This window comes from Schistocerca cancellata, chromosome 7 (genome assembly GCF_023864275.1).
Source record: "Schistocerca cancellata isolate TAMUIC-IGC-003103 chromosome 7, iqSchCanc2.1, whole genome shotgun sequence".
Classification (NCBI taxonomy): domain Eukaryota; kingdom Metazoa; phylum Arthropoda; class Insecta; order Orthoptera; family Acrididae; genus Schistocerca; species Schistocerca cancellata.
The window spans coordinates 185,642,117-185,661,795 of record NC_064632.1 but is presented as its reverse complement, the minus strand read 5'-3'; the positions used below and the strand labels follow the sequence as shown (position 1 = coordinate 185,661,795).

The 19,679-nt window shown below is 39.3% G+C and overlaps 1 protein-coding gene across 1 annotated transcript in view; it reads left to right on the top strand.

Annotated features, from left to right (window-relative positions):
* Positions 1-18,963, top strand: part of LOC126091964 (pancreatic triacylglycerol lipase-like) — a 271,059-nt gene extending 252,096 nt beyond the window's left edge. The window contains exons 7-8 of the mRNA XM_049907315.1: positions 1,789-1,966; positions 14,030-18,963. Of these exons, the coding sequence (XP_049763272.1) occupies positions 1,789-1,966; positions 14,030-14,159 (308 nt within the window). The 3' untranslated portion in view covers positions 14,160-18,963. The remainder of the gene's footprint in view (positions 1-1,788; positions 1,967-14,029) is intronic.
* The last annotated feature ends 716 nt before the right edge of the window (positions 18,964-19,679 follow it).

Below are 19,679 nucleotides of genomic sequence, written 5' to 3'. Positions count from 1 at the left end.
GACAGGATACTAAACCCTAATCTCCCTTGTAAGTGTACAGGATTCTGCGACCAGAGTCATTTAATGTAAAAGTTTTCTATGTATGGTACGTGCCCACCTGCACATGGAATCCCCGTAAAACTGGTCAATAAAGTCGACTGATACCACACCTGCAACATGCTTATCGTGCAGGGCTTGAAAACTGTTTTTTGCCTCTGACATTTAGGCTATCTTGCAAAGCACACCTATCATGCCTGGCAGCCTACATGTCATAGTGGGATAATCGTCTCTTACCCCTGATATGTAGCCTGCCATGCCAAGCAGGTCGATAAGGCAGGCTGATATATTCCCATTTAAAATGCCTCTTGTGCAGGTAAACATATGTGGCAGGGTCTGAAAACATACTTTTTTCGCCCGTATCTCCATTTGTATTGCAGCTACGAGGTTGCAAACTCCACAGCACTAATGCTCATGAAGTTCGCCATTTGTGTTCCAAATTATTTGAAATCGATCCAGGAGTTTGGGGGCAGATCCCAGAAATACATACATATGCGCTGCTTTATATGTATAGTAGCCATAACCAACAGATTCACCTGCTTCTCTCTGTCCATCTCCCTTTCTCCTCCCTCACTTCTCCCTACCCATCTCCTCATCCCCATATATCCTTATCCTCTTCCCCCTATCTCTGTCCATTTCCTCCTCTCCTCTTTGTACCCATCTCCTCCACTCCCCTCTGTCCATCTCGTTTCTCACTCACTCTTTTCCACTTACTTGCTTCCCCTATCCATCTTCCACCTGCTTCTTACAACTTACCCTCCTCCTCCTCTCCCTGTCAATCTCTTCCTCTCCCTCTCTTTTTCTATCTCATCCTACATTCTCTCTGTCAGACTTCATTCCCCCTCTGTCCATCTCCTTCTCCCCTCTCTCTTTGTCCACCCCCTCCACCCACTTTTCTCTCTGCACATATCCCTCCCCCTCTTTCAGCCAATCTTCCCATTTTCCCACTCTCCCCTCAACTCCTCCTTTCCCCTTTCTGTGTCCTTTTACTCTTACTTTTTCTGTCCCTCTATTTCTCCTTACCTCTCTTTCCGTCCATCTTCTCGTCCCTCTCTCTCAGTCCACCTCATTGTGGTGTATATGTTACAGATAGGCATTACTTGTCAGTTTCTTAATAGCTAAAGCATTAATTCTTTCTTCGGATAAGAATTTTTGACTCTCGCATTATGTGCCAGCCTTTCTTTTTCTAATATTGTTTTCTGAATTCGCTCTTACTTCCAAACCTGTTCGAGTTATTGAACGACATTTTGACTACAGCCTTCTTGATGAGAGGTTATTTGCTGAATTGTTTTGTTAAGTGATTCGTATCTGCAAAATTTTAAGTCTCGTAAGTAATTCTGGATTGTTCTTAAATTCATAATTTTTTGAGTTGTGAGTTCATGTAAGTGGGCTTTTGCATGCTGAAATGAGTTAATGTTAATTGTAATAAAAGTTTCAATAAATGTTTTATGTAAAATTTATGACCAAAGCTCAATCAATTGTTCCATCTTCTTAATCCTGATAGCCCACTACTCTGCACTACTCTAACCATGCTCTGCTACCAAAGTGATGTGATTCAGACTAGATGTGCACGGCCCAGAGTAGCGTTCTGTGTGCCATTACATCAATGCTTAGTACGAAGTATGATATAAAAACAGCAGTAGAGCGTAGATTGAGGTTTAGAGCTGTTGATTTTTTTTTTAACACAAGTTTTAGATGAATGAAGTGGTGGCGCTGCAAGCTATTATCCCCAGTATGCGGTATATGTTGCAGATGAGCCAGTGTGCTCGCACCTCATGTCGGCGGTGTACTTCGCAGAGTCGGTGGAGAGTGCTGCGGGCTTTTGGGGTGTGCCGTGCCCATCCTACTGGCAACACACGCTGGGCTGGTGTCCAGATGGCGAGCAGGCACGCAAGCAGGCTGTCCTCATGGGCGAGCACTGCCCCACAGGGTGCGTCTCCAAGCACTGCCTACTTATTTTTCTTCTTCACTTCATGATATACGCACATCAACAGAAGTTTTGCATCACCCCTTTATTTCGAAATCCGTGGCACAGGAAACAAAAATTGGCTATGAGGCGTGCTCATGTATTCATCTGCAGTGTGTTTAGTTCACAAAATAATAATAAAAAATACAAAAAGAAATATTTCTCTAACGACAAAATCATCTGCTTCCCATGTGGGGGGGGGGGGGGGGGGGGGGGGGGGTTGCAGCACTCCTGAGCAACGTCAATACATTGTGGAACTCTCCTTACTTAGATGAAGGTTGAATCCATCATTGTACGGTATATCTATCGATGAGATCATCAAGCCAGCCCTGGTCCAAATTGTCCCACTCTTCAGTGGCGATGCTGTGTAAGTTGCACAGAGCATGTGGCTATTGTCGACATCGAAAAATAGCCCGTTTCAATCAAGCCCGCAGATGTTCGATTGGTTACATGTTTGGGGAACACGCAGGTCACTCCAATTTGGTGGTCCTAGCATGTGGAAGGAACATGTTCACGAAACAGTACGATGGGCAAGAAGTTATCATCCATCAAGATGAAAGTTTCACCAAAATGTTGGTGATAAGGTCCCATTATTGATTGCAGAACCTCGTCTCTGTACCATAGAGCTGTGAGATTGCCCTTAACAACTGCAAGAGGTGTGAGCTGGCCCCATGTAATGTCACCCCACATCAACACTCCACCACCAGCTTGATGCGTATATGGGACACAGTGTTAAAGGTGTTCGATATTACGGGGTTGTCTCTAAACACAAACACGTTGTCTTGTATTACCAGGGTATAAACAGATCCGAGTATCGTCCATAAACAAAACACTATGTCAGTCCTAGAGAGTCCATTCTGTGTGATTTCATGCCCATGTGTAACGAAGTCCGTGGTGTTGCAGTGTACAATGTGGTGCTCATTGTGGTCATCAGAAATGGAGATTCACATTATATAAACGTCTCCTAGCAATTTTATGTGATACATGACATCCTGTAGCCTCTTCGAACACCGAATCCAGTTCTGGAGTACTGAAGGAAGGCTCGACAAGGCGTCCACATTGACACATTTAGATGCAGGTTGAAAATTGCTTTCATAATTGTAGAGAGACAAGGACAACGCCCATCGTTGCAGGTGGTGTGCTGCCTTGTCAGGCAAGGAAGTGTGAGAGTCAAACAAGGGAACTAAGGACTTACGGTCAGTAACTTCGAGCTATTAAAAAAAAAATTCTGGAGAGTATAGACTAAGGCAAGAGCCTCTCTTTCCACCCGAGAGTAACGTTGCTGGGCCGGAGTGAGAGATTTGGAGGCAAAAGCAGCAGATCATTCGGAACCGTTGGCATATTGGCATGCTAGGACTACGCCAAGGCCATACTGCGTCAGTCACCGAATCTACAAGCTGGTCTGGAGAGAACGTAGCCAAACGAGGGGCCGAGTGTGGTTTGTATTTCAACATTCGAAAATCGTGTTTGCCATACAGGCTCCAGAAAAATAGTACATTCTTGAATAACAAGGCATGCAATGAGTAGGCCAATATGGCTGTCCTTCCTTAGGAAGGCCTGAAGCTTCTTCATGGACGAGGAGTGAGGCATTGATGTAAAAGCGAAGATGTGGTCTTGCAAAGGACGAATTCCACCCTGAGAGACCTCAAAACCCAAATAAACAGTAGAAGGCTGAAAAGACAGATTTCGTGAAGTTACACCGTAAGCCTGTGGACTGTAAGAGAGAAAAAAAAAGTTGGCATATCTTTCTAGTGATCGACCGTGGAGGAACCTGTGACAACAGTATCATCGAGATAATTAACGCAACCTATGACAGGCATAGTAAATTGCTCTAAAACTCGTTGGAAAATAGCAGGGGCGGTAGCCACACCAAAAGGAAGGCACAAATATAGTTAGAGACCAAAAGGATTACCCAAACCAGAAGTAGCTGTCTCTTCGTCCACAGGAACCTTCAGATACCCTTAAGACAAAACAATTTTAGAAAAGTACTGGCCACCTGATATTTTTGGCAACAGTTCCTCCTGGTAGAGGAGAGAACACAAATACACAGTCAACTGTGCATTGACAGTAGTACTGAGGTTGCCAAAAAGGAGAAGTTTCCCTGACGGTTTCCGAATTACAACCAGCGGAGATGACCATTCACTAGCCATAACACATTGCACCACCCCTAGAGATTAAAGTCTGTCCAATTCTCCATGATGAAAATGCCGAACCATGGATTTCAAAGAAATGTGAGCAAAAAAATTTGTATCACACCCTTTACCTTTTGACGACAAGTCCAAAAACTCACACAGTGTTTCCAATTGAGAATACAGTAACTGATCTACACAAGATGAACAGCATTGCTGATAGAAAATCCAAATGCCTGAAGTGCGTTCATCCCGAAAAGTTCTCAACACCGGCATCATCAACCACCACAATGTAATGTAATGAACCATGGACTTGTAAGAGGCAGATGCCATAAATTGTCCCAACAGCACAATGTACTGTTTGTTAGAACTGACCAGCTTCCATGACCGGTGTCAGCAGCTGGGAGGTTATAAGTTTGAGAATTCAATAACATCTCTGTAGCACCTTTGTCGACCTGTAGCCGTGTCACTCAGCAAAAAACACTTAACTCCATAAACAACTTGGGAGAAATTATGAGCACTCGAGTCATACAGTTTACGTCTATGACCATATCCTGAGCAACCTCGAGTGAATGACACTCGGAGGCAATGTGGTCTTTCTACTGGCAAGTATTACGGGTTGCCAAGCGCTTAGAGTATGCCGAACGTTCATGCCGAACAAGACAGAAAGGACAAGATGGAAACAAAAGATGCTGTGGTGATCGCGGCTGCTTGGGCAGGCCTTCGTCTGCTTGGCACTGGGTGCGCATGTTTACTGCCACTGTCACCTCCTTGTGTCGTTCTAGCGGGCACCTCGGGCACCTCAGCCCACACTTTAGGTTTGATCACCCATCCCAAGAAACTTCAAAAGATTGTTCTATGTGCAAAACTTCTGCCAGTGTGATGCTTTCAAAGAGTAAAGCCTTCTGGCACAGCTTCACGGGTTAGCCGCACGGCCTGGTGCATCTTGTCACCGTCCACGCGTCTCTCCCCGTCGGAGGTTCGAGTCCTCCCTTGGGCGTGGGGGTGTGTGTGTGTGTGTCATCCTTAGTGTAAGTTAGTTTAAGTTAGATTAAGTAGTGAGTTAGCTTAGGGACCGATGACCTCAGCAGTTTGATCCTATAAGACCTTACCACAAATTTCCAAATTTCCTTCTGGAGCTAAAGAGATAATTGTGCCATGCCCCATAGAGTCTGCATAAGAGTCATTATGGGCATCAACAGCGAACTGACACTTACGGCTAAAGCTACAAAGTTTGGCTGCCCAGGTCCTGTATGACTGGTTTGGTTTCTTGTGGCATCAATACAACTCAACTCGCGCCGTATGACATGCATTTGTTTACAATGGTATTTAGACAGTAAACTGCACATATGAGCAAAAGTACGAGCTGCAGGTTCTTGTAATGGTACGAGTTGATACAGTAAGTGATACATCTCAGATGGAAACCATGAGAGCAAATAAGACTTTGCACAAATTTGAGTCTGTCATATTGAAAGCCAAGAAATGCTGAGGTTTTTTCTGTGACCTTCCAGTACTCGGGTGAATCATCATATGGAGGAAAAGTGGGTAGATAGACTGGTGGAGTGGTGCCCTGTCTGTTAGTGGAAACTGACAGAATGATCACTGCCGAAGTAAGCTGTTCAATCGTGGCTGGTAGCACAGCATCCATAATGAGTAAACCTGATGAAACAACACTTAAAGACTGCACACAAAGAAACCATTCCAAACTCATTGCTAATTGTGTAGTAGTAACCAAATAATACATGAAGCCAATCCAAGTACCACGAATATGGCTTTATTCATAAGCCTCTGAACAATAATGGAAATAAGCCTCTCGTGACTCCACATATAAGCAATACACAGAACAGCTGATGTCAGCTGTACAAACTAAAAGAACACAGTGGGAGTGAGTCAGCACTGCTCCGTGCATATATAGGTGCAAGTCACCAGTAGGCTGTGTGCCATACACTCTGCCATGTGCAAGCTTCTTCCATTTTTAAAACAGAATTAACCTTGGCTATTTGTCACAGATGGAATATTACATTGCTCTGCTTAACATACATGGTGGCCCATTTATCTTGACCACCCCAAATAACTGTTTGTCCAGATCCAAATTACAAAATGTTTCAAGCAAATGTTCTTTAGCCATCTGGGGGACATCAATCAGCATGATTGCCTTCATTGCAGCTTTGTTTTTTACAGAGATAAGAACAGCGATATGACTTCTTTAAATAGCACCCTGTATTTTTTATTTGGTAATTCATTTCCTATCCTAAAGACCTATTCAAAAATGTATCACTGTGTATGTTCACTGAAACACAAAGTTGTTAATTACATAACACAACATTGACATTGAGCCCAGGATCACAAACTCGTTCACTTGCTGGACTTGTCAGTAAAGAAATGAAAACCAAGTAAAATCATAACACAAAATTGACTTTGATTCTCCTGTACCATTGCCCAGGAGTAGAACATTCAAAGGTACTCAAAGTGGTGACCCTTGACACTGATACACTGGTGCACTCATTGATGAAAGAATTATTTACTGCTTCCAGTGTTGCCTGCTGAAGAGAATTACATGCAAGCATGATATGTTCCTGTATGTCCTCTGGAGTTGTTGGAATATTGTGACAGACAATGTCTTTAATTCATCCCCAGAGAGAAAGGTCCAGAGGATTTAAATCAGGAGACCTAGCAGGGAAAGTAATTTTTCCTCCTCGACAAATCCATCTGGCAGGATACCTTCAGTTCAAAAAGATGACATGCATGCAAGGCATTATGTGCTGGACATCCATCATGTTGACACCACATAATCATTCTGTTTCTTAGTGGCACTTCATCCAGAAGAGGAGGAAGAATTCATCTGAGGAAGTTGTTATATGCTGTGCCGTTTAGACTACCATTGATGAAATAAGGGCCAATAATTGTAGTTCCAAGCATCCCACACCAGACGTTAACTCTCCATTGACGCAGATGTTCCACCTGTCTAAGTCATCGTGGGTTGTCGCTGGACCAATAATGCATGTTCCTTGTATTTACCTGTCCTTTGTTTGAGAAGGAACATTCATTGGTAAATAGAACATTGGAGAAGAAGTTCAAGTTGGCAAGGATTTGCTGCTGTGCCCACTGACAGAACGGTACATGATTCTGGAAATCATTCCCATGCAATTCTTGATGTAGGTGTACATGGTGAGGATGGAACTGGTGACATGTCAGGATACGATGTACACTGGTTTTAGGAATGCCTATCTCATGATCAAGCTGTTGTGTGCTCACATGTGGATTCATAGCAAAGGGAGCAAGAACAGTAATGTTGGCAGCTTCATCTGTGTGAGTGCTATGATTATTGTGTTGCTGTGGGTTGACATTGACGGAATGACAAGTGTGGAATCTACTTACGTTTACATTTGTCCTCTGTCAGCGTCAGCACATGGATGTGTTCCATTACCCCGAGTACCTGCATTAAGCACTGGGAGTGTCAACGTCAGTGTTGTTTTGTAATTAATAATGTTGTGTTTCAGTGAATGGTACACTGTGATACATTTTTGAATAGGTCTGTAAGAGAGGAAATGAATTACCAAATAAAAAATATGGGGTGCCATTTAAAAAAAATCATACCACTGTTCATAATGTTGTGAAAAACAAAGCTACAATGAAGGCAATCATGCTGATTGATGTCCCTCAGATTGATAAAGGACATTTTCTTCAAACATTTTGTAATTTGCATCTGGACAAACAGTTATTTAGGGTGGTCAAGATAAATGGGACACCCTGTATGTATGAGGCAAAGTATGTGATAGGATGATAGTTGCACTTTTGGTGCATTTTTCATTAGTGATTTTGTCTCTTTTGGGCAAGTGGGAGGCTTACCTTCTGTTTCACGCTTTATAGGAAACGCAATTGCTCTACACACTTTCTGTGTTCCAATATTTGTCTTAGAAGTATTGTTTACCCTTTATTGTTCCGGTGTGTCCATGTCCCTTGTAATAATTTCTCACATAACCTACTATTGATTCCATGTATGAATTACCTTCTGCTCACATTAGTACAGGGAAGGGGACAAGGTGGAAAAATAGTAGAACATGGACTGGAGGAAAGGAATGAAAGAAGAAGTCATCTGGTAGAATTTTGCACAGAGCATAATTTAATCATTGTTAACTCTTGTTTTAAGACATGAAAGAAAGTTGTATACATGGAAGAGAATGGAAGAGACCTGGGGACACTGGAAGGTTCCAGAATGATTATGAGATTATGGCACAGAGATTTTGAAACCAGATTTTAAACTGTAAGATGTTTCCAGGGGTACTCACTTTGAACATAATTTGTTGGATGTAACCTGCAAATTAAAACTGAAGATATTGTGAAAAGGTAAGAATTTAAGGAGATGGGACTGGAATAAACTGAAAAAAAAACAGAGGTTGTTGAGGGTTCCAGAGGGAGCACTAGGCACTGTTGGGCTGGAACAGAAGAAAGAGATACAATAGAAGACGAATGAGTTGCTATGATTAGGCAGCAGAGAATCACATGGGTAAAAAGAGAAGGCCTAGCAGAAATATTTGGACACCAAAGGAGAATTTAACTTATGAGAGGTGAAAATATAAAAATGCAAGAACTCAAAGAAATTAAAAAACATGGCAAATTTATTTTCCTGGACAGTCTACATGAAGGTGTATGATGCTCTGATAATGGTCTTATGTAGTATATGACCTGTACAATGCATCAAGTAGATGTCTTACAAGTGTAAAGATTCCCATCCATCCCAGTTTTTCTGAACATCTCCTATTTTTGAACAAACTGTTATGTTGTCGCAGAACACATTCGGGTTTCAATGAAATATCCTGGATTTTTCTTCTTGTGTAGTGTGTGTTTCTTTTTTTTTATTGCACTTATCATAAGCCCTTATGGGTTGTTTCTTTCAGTATGCTGGACACTTGTCCCTGGCATTATTTCAGTCATTGTGTCAATTTGGGGAAGTTGAAATTTGAAAAACTAAGCTGTGTCATATCTTGATTTCAATACATAATTCTGATTTTATATGCTTTTGTGTTCATTTACCACAGCAGTATTGCTGTTTCTGTGCAATACATCATACTGTTATATTATACTGCAGTTTAACACATACTTGCATACAGCACTAACTGCATCTATGATTTTTACGAACACTATTGTAACATTTCCTGCAGTTGTTATGGGGGGACATAAGTGCAAACTAAACATGAAGTTAGTGCAAGTCCCTGATCATAAAAGGCAGATTGAGAATGTTGAATATACAGTTTGTGATGCAAAATTTAGTGCTGGACGTGGAGGACGAACTGACATTGCAACTTATGTGACACAAAACAAACATGATCCCCATTAAAATACATCACTGAGACTTAAAATTAATAACTATCTACCACTGAAGTCATATTTAGAATTTGAAAATCAAGTTGTCAGGCTAGTAGCTACATTTGCATACCACTCGTAAGACTGAAGCATTTCTGAATCAGAAGCTTTCATGCTTTCACACTAAAACATAACTGTTTATTGTGAATGTAGTTGCGCCATTTGTTATAGAACAAATAATCAATAGTTTTAAAGAAGCAAGATTTATTTAAGGCACTTATTTTTCAGTCCAGTTCATTTCCTCTGTTTTTTTATTGGTATAAAATTATTGGTCTCATAGTTCATGCCATGAGCCTTCTCCACCAGCTTATATTCAGAACTTGTAATATATGTGTTGACACTGAAGTTTAATGTTGAGTAATGACACCAATCTCTTATTTTGTCAAAATAAATACGTAGTAGGCCGATGTCAGTATGGCTCAAAATTGATTCATTTTTATTAATTTCACTCACTTGCTCTGGATTTTTTGTGCAGTATTTTGGAAATACCACAATTTTACTTAAAAATAATTTGAGCATCCTATTCCTATGTAAGTATTAGTTCAAGATTTCATTTTTCTTTAGTTTTAATGTATAAAATAGATAGCACACAATTCTTTAGTTTTTGGGATTGCCTATGTATCAACTTTCCCAATTATATGCCTGCCTGAAGCACTTTATCTAGAATGTGGCTTTAAAGAGCCAGCTTTGAGTGTTTTTGATAGAGTGAAACAAGAAAAATTATTGTTTTGGTGTATATTGTGACCTTGCCAAAACCTGTGGATGTGTGGCCCAAAGAGGCCTATGATACTTGATAAGCTGAAGAGTGGTTGCATTAATGCTTTGGTGGAATCTTACCTTTGTAAAAGAAAGCAGTGGGTCTGATTGAAAGATTGTGTCACAGGCATGAATATAACCTCAGAATGGGGGAGCAGAACACATAGGGTGGCACAATGATCAAAACTGAGTTTATACATGTTCTTAATCTCCTTAAATGATTGCCTAATAACTTTAAAGGGTGATTCAAAAACTGTAACATTTTCTGATCACACAAGCGTATCAGCCAATGGCTCAAACTGAATCCTAGCAACTACAGCTCAGATGATGGTTGAGCAGATCTACAGGTGGTTCACAGCTAGAAGTTTAAGTCTTAATCTCAAAAGACCCACATTGTGTGATTTCAATCAAGCAGTAATGACCTTACAAGTAGAAGACAGTAATAGCCATACTCTACATGAAATAAAGTGTGTAAAATTCCTTGACATTATTGAGTTGGTTAGCAAATTAAGAAAGAGTCATCACACAGACAAACAAATTGAGGGCCTCAGTTCCACATTATTGACCCTTAGAAGCATCTATCATTGTGTTGAGTAGTAACAATATTGTGTAAAATAGCTAATTGTACATCTTGCGGAAACCTTTTTTAAGAATATTTTAATTCTTGCATTCACTTCCCAACACATTTACATTTTAACTGTTTTTGTTGCCAACTGAAATTTGATCTACACAAGTTCAATAAAAAACATCAAAACAGTTTTCATGTAGACATTACATTCTTGTCTAGTGTTCATCTTGTACAAAAGGTATTCAACAAATTTCCATCTAAAATAAACCAAGAAATTGGGAATTCCAAACATTTCAAAAAAATTCAAAATCAATCTCATTGGCCACTCATTCTAAAAAATTATTGTAATATCTAGATTAAATGATTAGAAATTTCTGCTAGATAATGGCAAGTAGTGTTTTTTGTAATGCTGTGCAGTGTTACTCGTGGGTTTCTAGTTCCTACTCCTCACTCAGTGTATCCCTTTCAATACAAACAATTACAATGCAGTAATAAGTTCCACCAGAGTGTTGACAATGTACAGCTAATAACTTTAAGCATGGCTCATTATTATCAATAGGGGGAGGCCATACACTGTTGCTCTATAGCACAACAACATACATAATTATATTTATATCAAAGTCTTATACTAGCAATGGTACATTAGCAAATAAGTTAATAAAAGGTGTACTGAGGATGGATCTGTTGTTTGAAATCACTTAGGATAGTAAAATAATACAGATTTATTTTAACTCTAATATAAATCTCATTTATTCTTCAGAAAAATACAATGTATGCAAGTGGTGGCCACCTACAAATAATTCATTGAATAACTGTTCAGTGTCTATCAGCAGGTAAAATTTTGAATTGCGTTGTATATACACAGCATTTACACTCAGCAGCATGCACTAAATAATAAAGTACATCAGTGCAATAAACACTCAAAAACCAGATCTATCCCTCAACATTCACTAGCACGACTTTTATCATCCCCAGCAAATCTACATTTTATAGTCATTAATGTTAATCCAACAAAATCAGTTCAAGTTCATCACAATATAAATCTGTTAAACCCCAAATCTTTACTAGTTCACAATGGCACACAATAGCAACTGAAGTTGCTGAAGTGAGATCTCATCACTAACTTGCCCAGACTGAAATCGGAGTTCCGAGATTCATAAGTTATCACACATGACTAAGCGTATGCTAAGTCCTCTACACAAAAGTAACATTCGAGGCATAAACACTGCCGATAACTTTAGTGATTCCAGACAAAAATACCTCACCAAAACTCCGTGCACAAGATGACTGACGAAAGCCCACAAGCTTTGCCTTGCATGGTTACTTAAAGGTTCAGTCAGATGACCTCTCCTTGATTCAGTGCAGATGCTTTCATCCTGACCACCATTCATAATTTTCACAATAATTTTGTAATACTTATCATAAAACATATAGAAATTTTTGTGGTTGTTTTGCAACCTCTTAGTAAACTCACTTATGTGTTACTTCAACAATTTTAAACAAATCTCAGACGTACTGCTGCTTCCAGCCTTCAAGTCAAAATGCTAACTTGAACTATTGCATAAATCACAAACATAATTAAATGTACATTGGGAAGTTATTGGAGTATTCAAGAAGGAAACTAATGCTGATAAGATCATTTGCGCCTCTGTGGAAGATTCCATAGTTAAGGCACTATTTATATAAACAAACTAAATTGTTCTTTGACATTGTTGTATATTTGTTTAATTGGAAAAGTAATCTGTTCATTATATTGCTGGCATTATTCTATTTCATCTAGTGTATCATAAGTGTCACTTTTGTAATGGGTTCAGTTGTTACAATTTATTACAGACAATAATTGCTATAATATTAATAATTTTTAATTATTAAAGCTTCAGGCACGGATTTATGTTCAGTGAGCTCTTCCCATTATCATGGTCCCAAAGCTGCCATTGTCTTTTCTCTAGCATGTTTGTAATGTAGTTTACATATTTTCGCTAAAATTATATTATTGATGAAATTCCAAGTCACTGGCCCGCCCATCTTAGCTCATCCTGTGACCATATCAACAGAACAGATTGCTCTTTCAGCCTGGGAAAACCCTGATGACCACTGTTCCAAGTGGCTTGCTAGCCACCTTTACTAGCACTCACAGTCCATCTGACAGCTGACCACCCCAACAGACATTCATGCTGTCCCACAGTCAACCTGTTAGATTCAGTCTGCCCTTCAGCAGTCGAACCGAGTGAGGTGGCGCAGTGGTTAGCCCACTGGACTTGCATTCGGGAGGACGACTGTTCAATCCCGCATCCGGCCATCCTGATTTAGGTTTTCCATGATTTCCCTAGATCACTTCAGGCAAATGCCAGGATGGTTCCTTCGAAAGAGCACGGCCAATTTCCTTCCCCATCCTTCCCTAATCCGAGCTTGTGCTCCGTCTCTAATGACCTCGTTGTCGACGGGATGTTAACCACTAATCTCCTCCTCCTCCTTCAGCAGTCGAACCAGCTGCTTGTAACACTACAGCTGACATTGCAGTTAACAGTTTATAATGTACTGTAAACTGGGCTCATTATTTACATATTTAGGAAGCTAAATAAGTATTAACCTACAAATAGCAGTTATTTAATGCAACTGAGGAAGTAACAGCTTTTTTTTAATGTAGCAGCTATGTTTCTAATTTTGTTGATTGTTTAGGTGGTATAAGTATGAAAAATATCAAGCAGTAAAGATAGTTAAGGTAGATAAAGTTCCGCATTCTAGCCCTAAACGATCCAGTTGCGGCCAACTAATCACTATCTCATCCTCTACCATTTGTGTCACGGGATGTACTGTGGAGGGACATGTAGACAGCACACCATTCTCCCAGTCTTTGACAGGTTTCTTGACCTTGGAAGCTCTATTGTTCATTCAAGTAACTCCTCAGTTGGCTTCAAAAGGCTGACTGTACCCCGTTCCAGTCCTCCCACCAAGGAAAAATCCGTGGTAATACTAGGAATTGAACACACGTTCTCTGCATGACAGTCATCTACTTTGACCACTCAGCTACAGAGACTGACAGTAAGCAGTATAATGATAGATTATTGTTAATATGGTATACATATTAGATTTCAACAATTTTTTTGTCTTTTGTAATGTGTAACTGGAATTGTCCACATCCCTGATGTTCTCCTTCTTGAAAGGAAGTATGTAAGACAGTGTATAAATGGATGAATGTATTGTGTGCAGGACCCGAGGGGTATTCATTGTGGAGACAGCAGAAACACCACCTTTTGCATTGGGAAACCAGCCGGCAACAACTACAACAACAGTGCCACCAGAGACAGCAGCTGACACTGACTACATAGCACAATCCTAGCACTGTGACACCATCCTGCATGTGAGGACTTAATCTGATAAGACATTCTGTTCCACCAGAAGATATGCTGTCTTGGTTTTCTTGTGACGGTGAGATGTGGCAAGCTAACAGTAACAGAAGTAGCATCACTGTGACTGGTATGCTTACACATCAACACAGCCAATAGAGGGAAAGCACTTTTCTCTTTTACCATGACGTAAAGGGTTATTTCTTCTAATGTCTGATAACTTCCATCCTAACCTCTCAAATCCTTACTTCTCCTTTTTAGTTTTCTACTATCTGTGCTCCCCCTACACATAAAATGCAGCAAAAAAGGATTGTCAGGACTAACAATACACAATAGCCAAATGAAACAACCTTACACTGATTATTTATTATTTGTAAATACATGATCTTCTTTATCACCCTCAGTGTTTGTCCCACAATGTGCAGAAGTCTGCCTTTTTTGCTCTCTGGCTCCAGTTGGCGTAACCTTAAGCTTGGTCTTGGTGGAGACTCACTGGAGGATATCTAGCCAACATTGTCTTAGTATGCCCATAGGTCATTTACCATTGACTTTCAATGAAAACCAAAGATTTGCTATTGTTTCTTGATCTACTTGAAGACTGTGTCCATATCACCATTGACATCTTTCTCCCATCTTCTTAACAACAGGTGCATTTGGTACTGACTTTGAATTTCATCTTTGGTCACACAATCATGAAGTGTCAATACACAGTCACCAGTCATTTTTGATAGATCTGTCATGTAATTCATTATGGTATTTAAAATGCATTTAAAGATGCAATATTTTATTCACCTGTAATTCCTTTATCTTTTTAGGTTATCAGTCTTCTGTGTCCTGCCACAATCTCTTCTTCTGTGCCAGTCTCTTAATCTCAGTACCTGCACCGAACATCCTCAATTACACATTGTATGTATTCCTGTCTCTGTCTTCCAGTAAACAATTTTTCCTCTATAGCGTCCTCTGGAATCATTCACATTGTACTCTGATATCTTAACACATGCCCTGTCATCCTGATCTTCATGTTTTCCATACATTCCTCTCTTTATCACTTCTGTGGAGAATCTCCTCATTTCTTATCCTAACAGTCTACTCCATTTTCAGCATCCTTTCGTAACATCATCTTTTCTTTCCCAATTTTATTACAGCCAATAATTCATTTCCATGCTTTATAATACCTCTGAGTGACACTCTCAGAAATTTCTTTCTTAAGTTAACACCTAGGTTTCATACTAGCAGACTTATTTTATGGAGAATGCTCTTTTTTCTTGTGCTCATTTGCTACTTAAATCCTCATTGCATTATTCATCATGTTTCCAAGGAAGCAAAGTTTCTTTACTTTGTCTACAGTGAGACATGTTCCATGCTGATTTACTCTTTATTACTCTCTCTCTCTCTCTCTCTCTCTCTCTCTCTCTCTCTCTCTCACTCGCTCACTCACTAAGAACCTGTATGCCTCAGTAGACACTTGCATTACCTCAATATAGTCTCCACTAAGCTGCACACATTTGCATCTCTGATATAGGTTCTCTGCAGGCCCTCCTAGGGGTATGTTGCACCCACCGCAGGTCAGCTGCTAGCTATTCCTGGGCATTTGTGAAATGGAGTCTATTCTGAGGTTTCTTTGTGACCCCATTCTGGCCATTTCTTTTGAATTGCATGATGTGACCTCCAAAGGGTCTCACTGTGCATTCTAAAAGAAATGGCCAGGAAAATGGGTGAAGTGAAGTGAATGCTCTTTCAGCACAATAACATTCATCCCCATATGACTCGAACAATCACAGCTGTTGTTATTGACATGGGGTTCTAGGTGCTGCCACACTCTCCATATTCTCCTGACTTGTCCATTATGATTACCAACTATTCAGTGCTACAAAGCAACTGCTGCATGGACATCATTTCACAGATGTTCAAAAGTGTGAGCAGCTGTCCAATGGTGGATGTGACAGACTCCAAAAACATGATTCGAAGATGTCCAACACATAAAGGCTTTTAATAAGCATAAAAATAGTGTAAATCAGTGTAGAATGCCCCTCATACATGGTCCCAAATTTCAATATAGTTTGTCAGTGATTCAACATCTGTTGCTCCATGATACTTTCATCTTTTTGGTTTATTCTTCTTCTTACTTTAACTGTTCATTCCATTAAACAGGCCATGTAATTCTTCCTCACCTTAACAGAGAGTAAAAATATTGTCACAAAGTTTTATTATTGACATTCTTTCACCCTGAATTTTAATTCTACTTCTGAATCCTTATTTTATTTCCTTCATTGCTTTTTTATATATAGGTAATGCAGCTGCGCAGGAAGACTGTGTACCTGCCTTATGCCCTTTTTAATCTGAATGCTTCTCTCTTTGTCCCATATTCATATGCCATAAATGATTACAAAAACACATAAGGAAAATATTAAGCATGTTTTAGGATTCCACTGACAAAGTTTTAAGTATGACAGCCTCCACACACAAGCTCATGAACCAATGGTTCATGAGTTATGTACGTAAGGTGACTGTAAAGTTCTGAGAATGAATAATGAGAATTGTGCACATATTATGTTTCATTAAAGACATATTCAGACAAAGTCACAATAGGTGTTCAAAATGTTTTCTCTGAAACTCATCACATAATTATTACTTTTGCTGCAATCCTCTATCAAGGATAGCACAATTCTGTTTCATGTCATCAAATGCATGGCTGATTTGTGAAATCAGTCAGCTATGGTGGCAATAGGAGGAATGTAAACAACTGTTTTGGCAGACACAAAAGAAATGAATCAAGATACAATAAATCAGGTGAAGATATTGACCAGGTAACAGATCCTGCTTGACTTTCCCATCATTCCTAAGGTTTACAGTTAGTTGTTCTCACACATCACCAATGGAAAGAGAGATAGCTGTGCAAAGAAAGTGGTATTGTGACCAGCTGTTTTGTAATTGTGGTGTGCAGAATCTTGTAGTAAGGTTCTCCAGTTAAACAGGGCTAAAAGAAGAACACTACCAAAAATCTTTATGAAAATCTTTGTTAGTGACAACAAACAGTAATTTACACATAGGATCTCATTCTCCAACTTATAACCATTCTGTTAAAATAGCTGACTACTACAAATTATGCCTCTTCTGTGAATAATAATATTGCTGGAAAGCCAACACCATTACTATTATTTTGATGAAAAAACAAATGCACAAATGCCGCACCAGATTTGTAGTTGGGTCATCCTAATGTGACACAATATAGGTTATACTCTTGAAGACCCTCTAAATAGTTACATGATTTATGCCCATAATGTTTTACAAAGTGATGAAGTGACTAAGAGGTTGGACCCACATTTAGTAGGACATGGTTCAAGTCCAGAATGAGATTTTCACTCTGCAGCAGAGTGTGCACTGATATGAAACTTCCTGGCAGATTAAAACTGTGTGCTGGACCGAGACTTGAACTCAGGACCTTTGCCTTTCACGGGCAAGTGCTCCACCATCGCAGGAGAGCTTCTGTGAAGTTTGGAAAGTAGGAGATGAGGTACTGGTGGAAGTAAAGCTGTGAGGATGGGGCGTGAATCATGCTTGGGTAGATCAGATGGTAGAGCACTTGCCCACAGAATGCAAAGGTCCCGAGTTTGAGTCTCGGTCTGGCATACAGTTTTAATCTGTCAGGAAGTTTCATGGTTCAAGTCACCATCCAGTCAGCCAGATTAAATTGTTTAAGGCAAATGTTGTGATGGTCCCTTTGATAAATACACTATTGACTTCCTCTCCTTCCAATGTCCTGTGTAAGCTTTTGCTCCAACTCTGATAACACGAAGATGGCCAAGATGTTAAATTCTAATCTTCCTTTATCAGTGCACCAATTGCTTGTGCTACAGCATGCATACCAGTTGGAACTGCATTGCTAAAGCTATCGATCAAAATCTAGTGTTATCACAGCATCCTTTCCACTGCCAAGATGCCTAGGGTGAAGACTGTCAGTTTTGCAAAGGTGTTGAAAAGTGTAACAGTTGCGCTGCATTCAAGAAGCCAGTCCACGTACTCGCAACAAGAATATCTTCAGTTACCTCTTATCTCATCATGATGCATTCCCATTCCAGTGAGATAACAGTTCATAATCTGAGTGAATACACAACCCCACAACCAAACAACTGGTAAGGCACAGTCGAGGTTTAGAAGCAGAACAACTCACTACAAGCTGGCTGTGATTAGTTTTGTGCCATGATCATGGCACTACACTCATGCTCATAACTTATAGGAAAGAGGGTATGCTTGTTAATAAAAAAAAATTGTACATGTTGCTCTATAGTTTAATAATAGCATATTGAAACTTTCATTACAAACTCCTACAATTTGTATTTAGTCTTAAATAGAAAGAATTTTAAAAAAGAATGTATGATGGAAAAATTCATAAAACAAGATTATCTCAGTTATTTAAATCTTCCTTGTCTGCCATGTATAGAACTGCTGGTACCAAAATTAAATTTACACCAACCAACACTTCATTGATAAGGGTTAATGGAATTATACAGAGTTCACACCTGTAACGAAAAACAAATTAATATTCATAAATGCAAGAGTGAAGTTATTATTTCTTGTAACTTTCTCAATTTTAGATACATAAACAGGAGGTTGGATTAGCAGCAGAAATTTCAACCAGTGTATAACTTCTAAAGCATAGCTATGTACCACTGCACATAATCATTGATTAAATTATGGTCAAATATATTTAAAAGGCTATGTTGTACAATATTGTAACACTAATAAATGAAATTTTTGGTTCCAAATGTATTGTGTTCAATAAACTGAATAAGTGAGTTAGTTACCAGTATTTATTAAAGAGTAAAAAATAATTTACTTACATACTCACAACAAGAAAAATAGCTACTCAGGTCATAATAACCCTAGTCTTTAATATATATCACATGTTCATTATAAAATAATCCTATTCCCAGAATGTTCCTAGATATGACTGACTGCAAGAGGAACTCCTCCAACCATATCATTTTAATTTTCCTAGTAGAATCTTATAATCTACACAACCTTAGGAATATCACAGAAAATGACAGCTGAGTAATTTCTGTTGTTTAGAGTTACCATGACTTACTTCATGGGATCAAGTAAAGGAGCTTTAAATGAAGTGAAACTGAGCTGCTGCTAAAATATTCTGTTGTAAGCCACATTCTCAGTCATTTTTAGAACGCTCCAGTTGGTAGATGGGTCTATAATTGGGGGCACTTGTTTAACTCTATTTTTATAAATGAGTGTTACTATGAAATTATTTGTTATTCAAGAAATTCAACTTGTCACATTGACTGATTATGTGACCTAGTGATTACGTGATTAGACAGAACTGGTCTTTGGTGCTGGAGTATGCAATGCCTGTCGAAGTATGTCTAATGAATATGCTTTTGGTTATCCTTTATTGTCCTTGCACTTTCAAGTACCGTTAGGAAGAATTCATTGAATTTAGTAACAAATGATTTGAATTCAGCACTATCTAGTTGACTGCTACTGCTGTCAGTGAGCTGAAT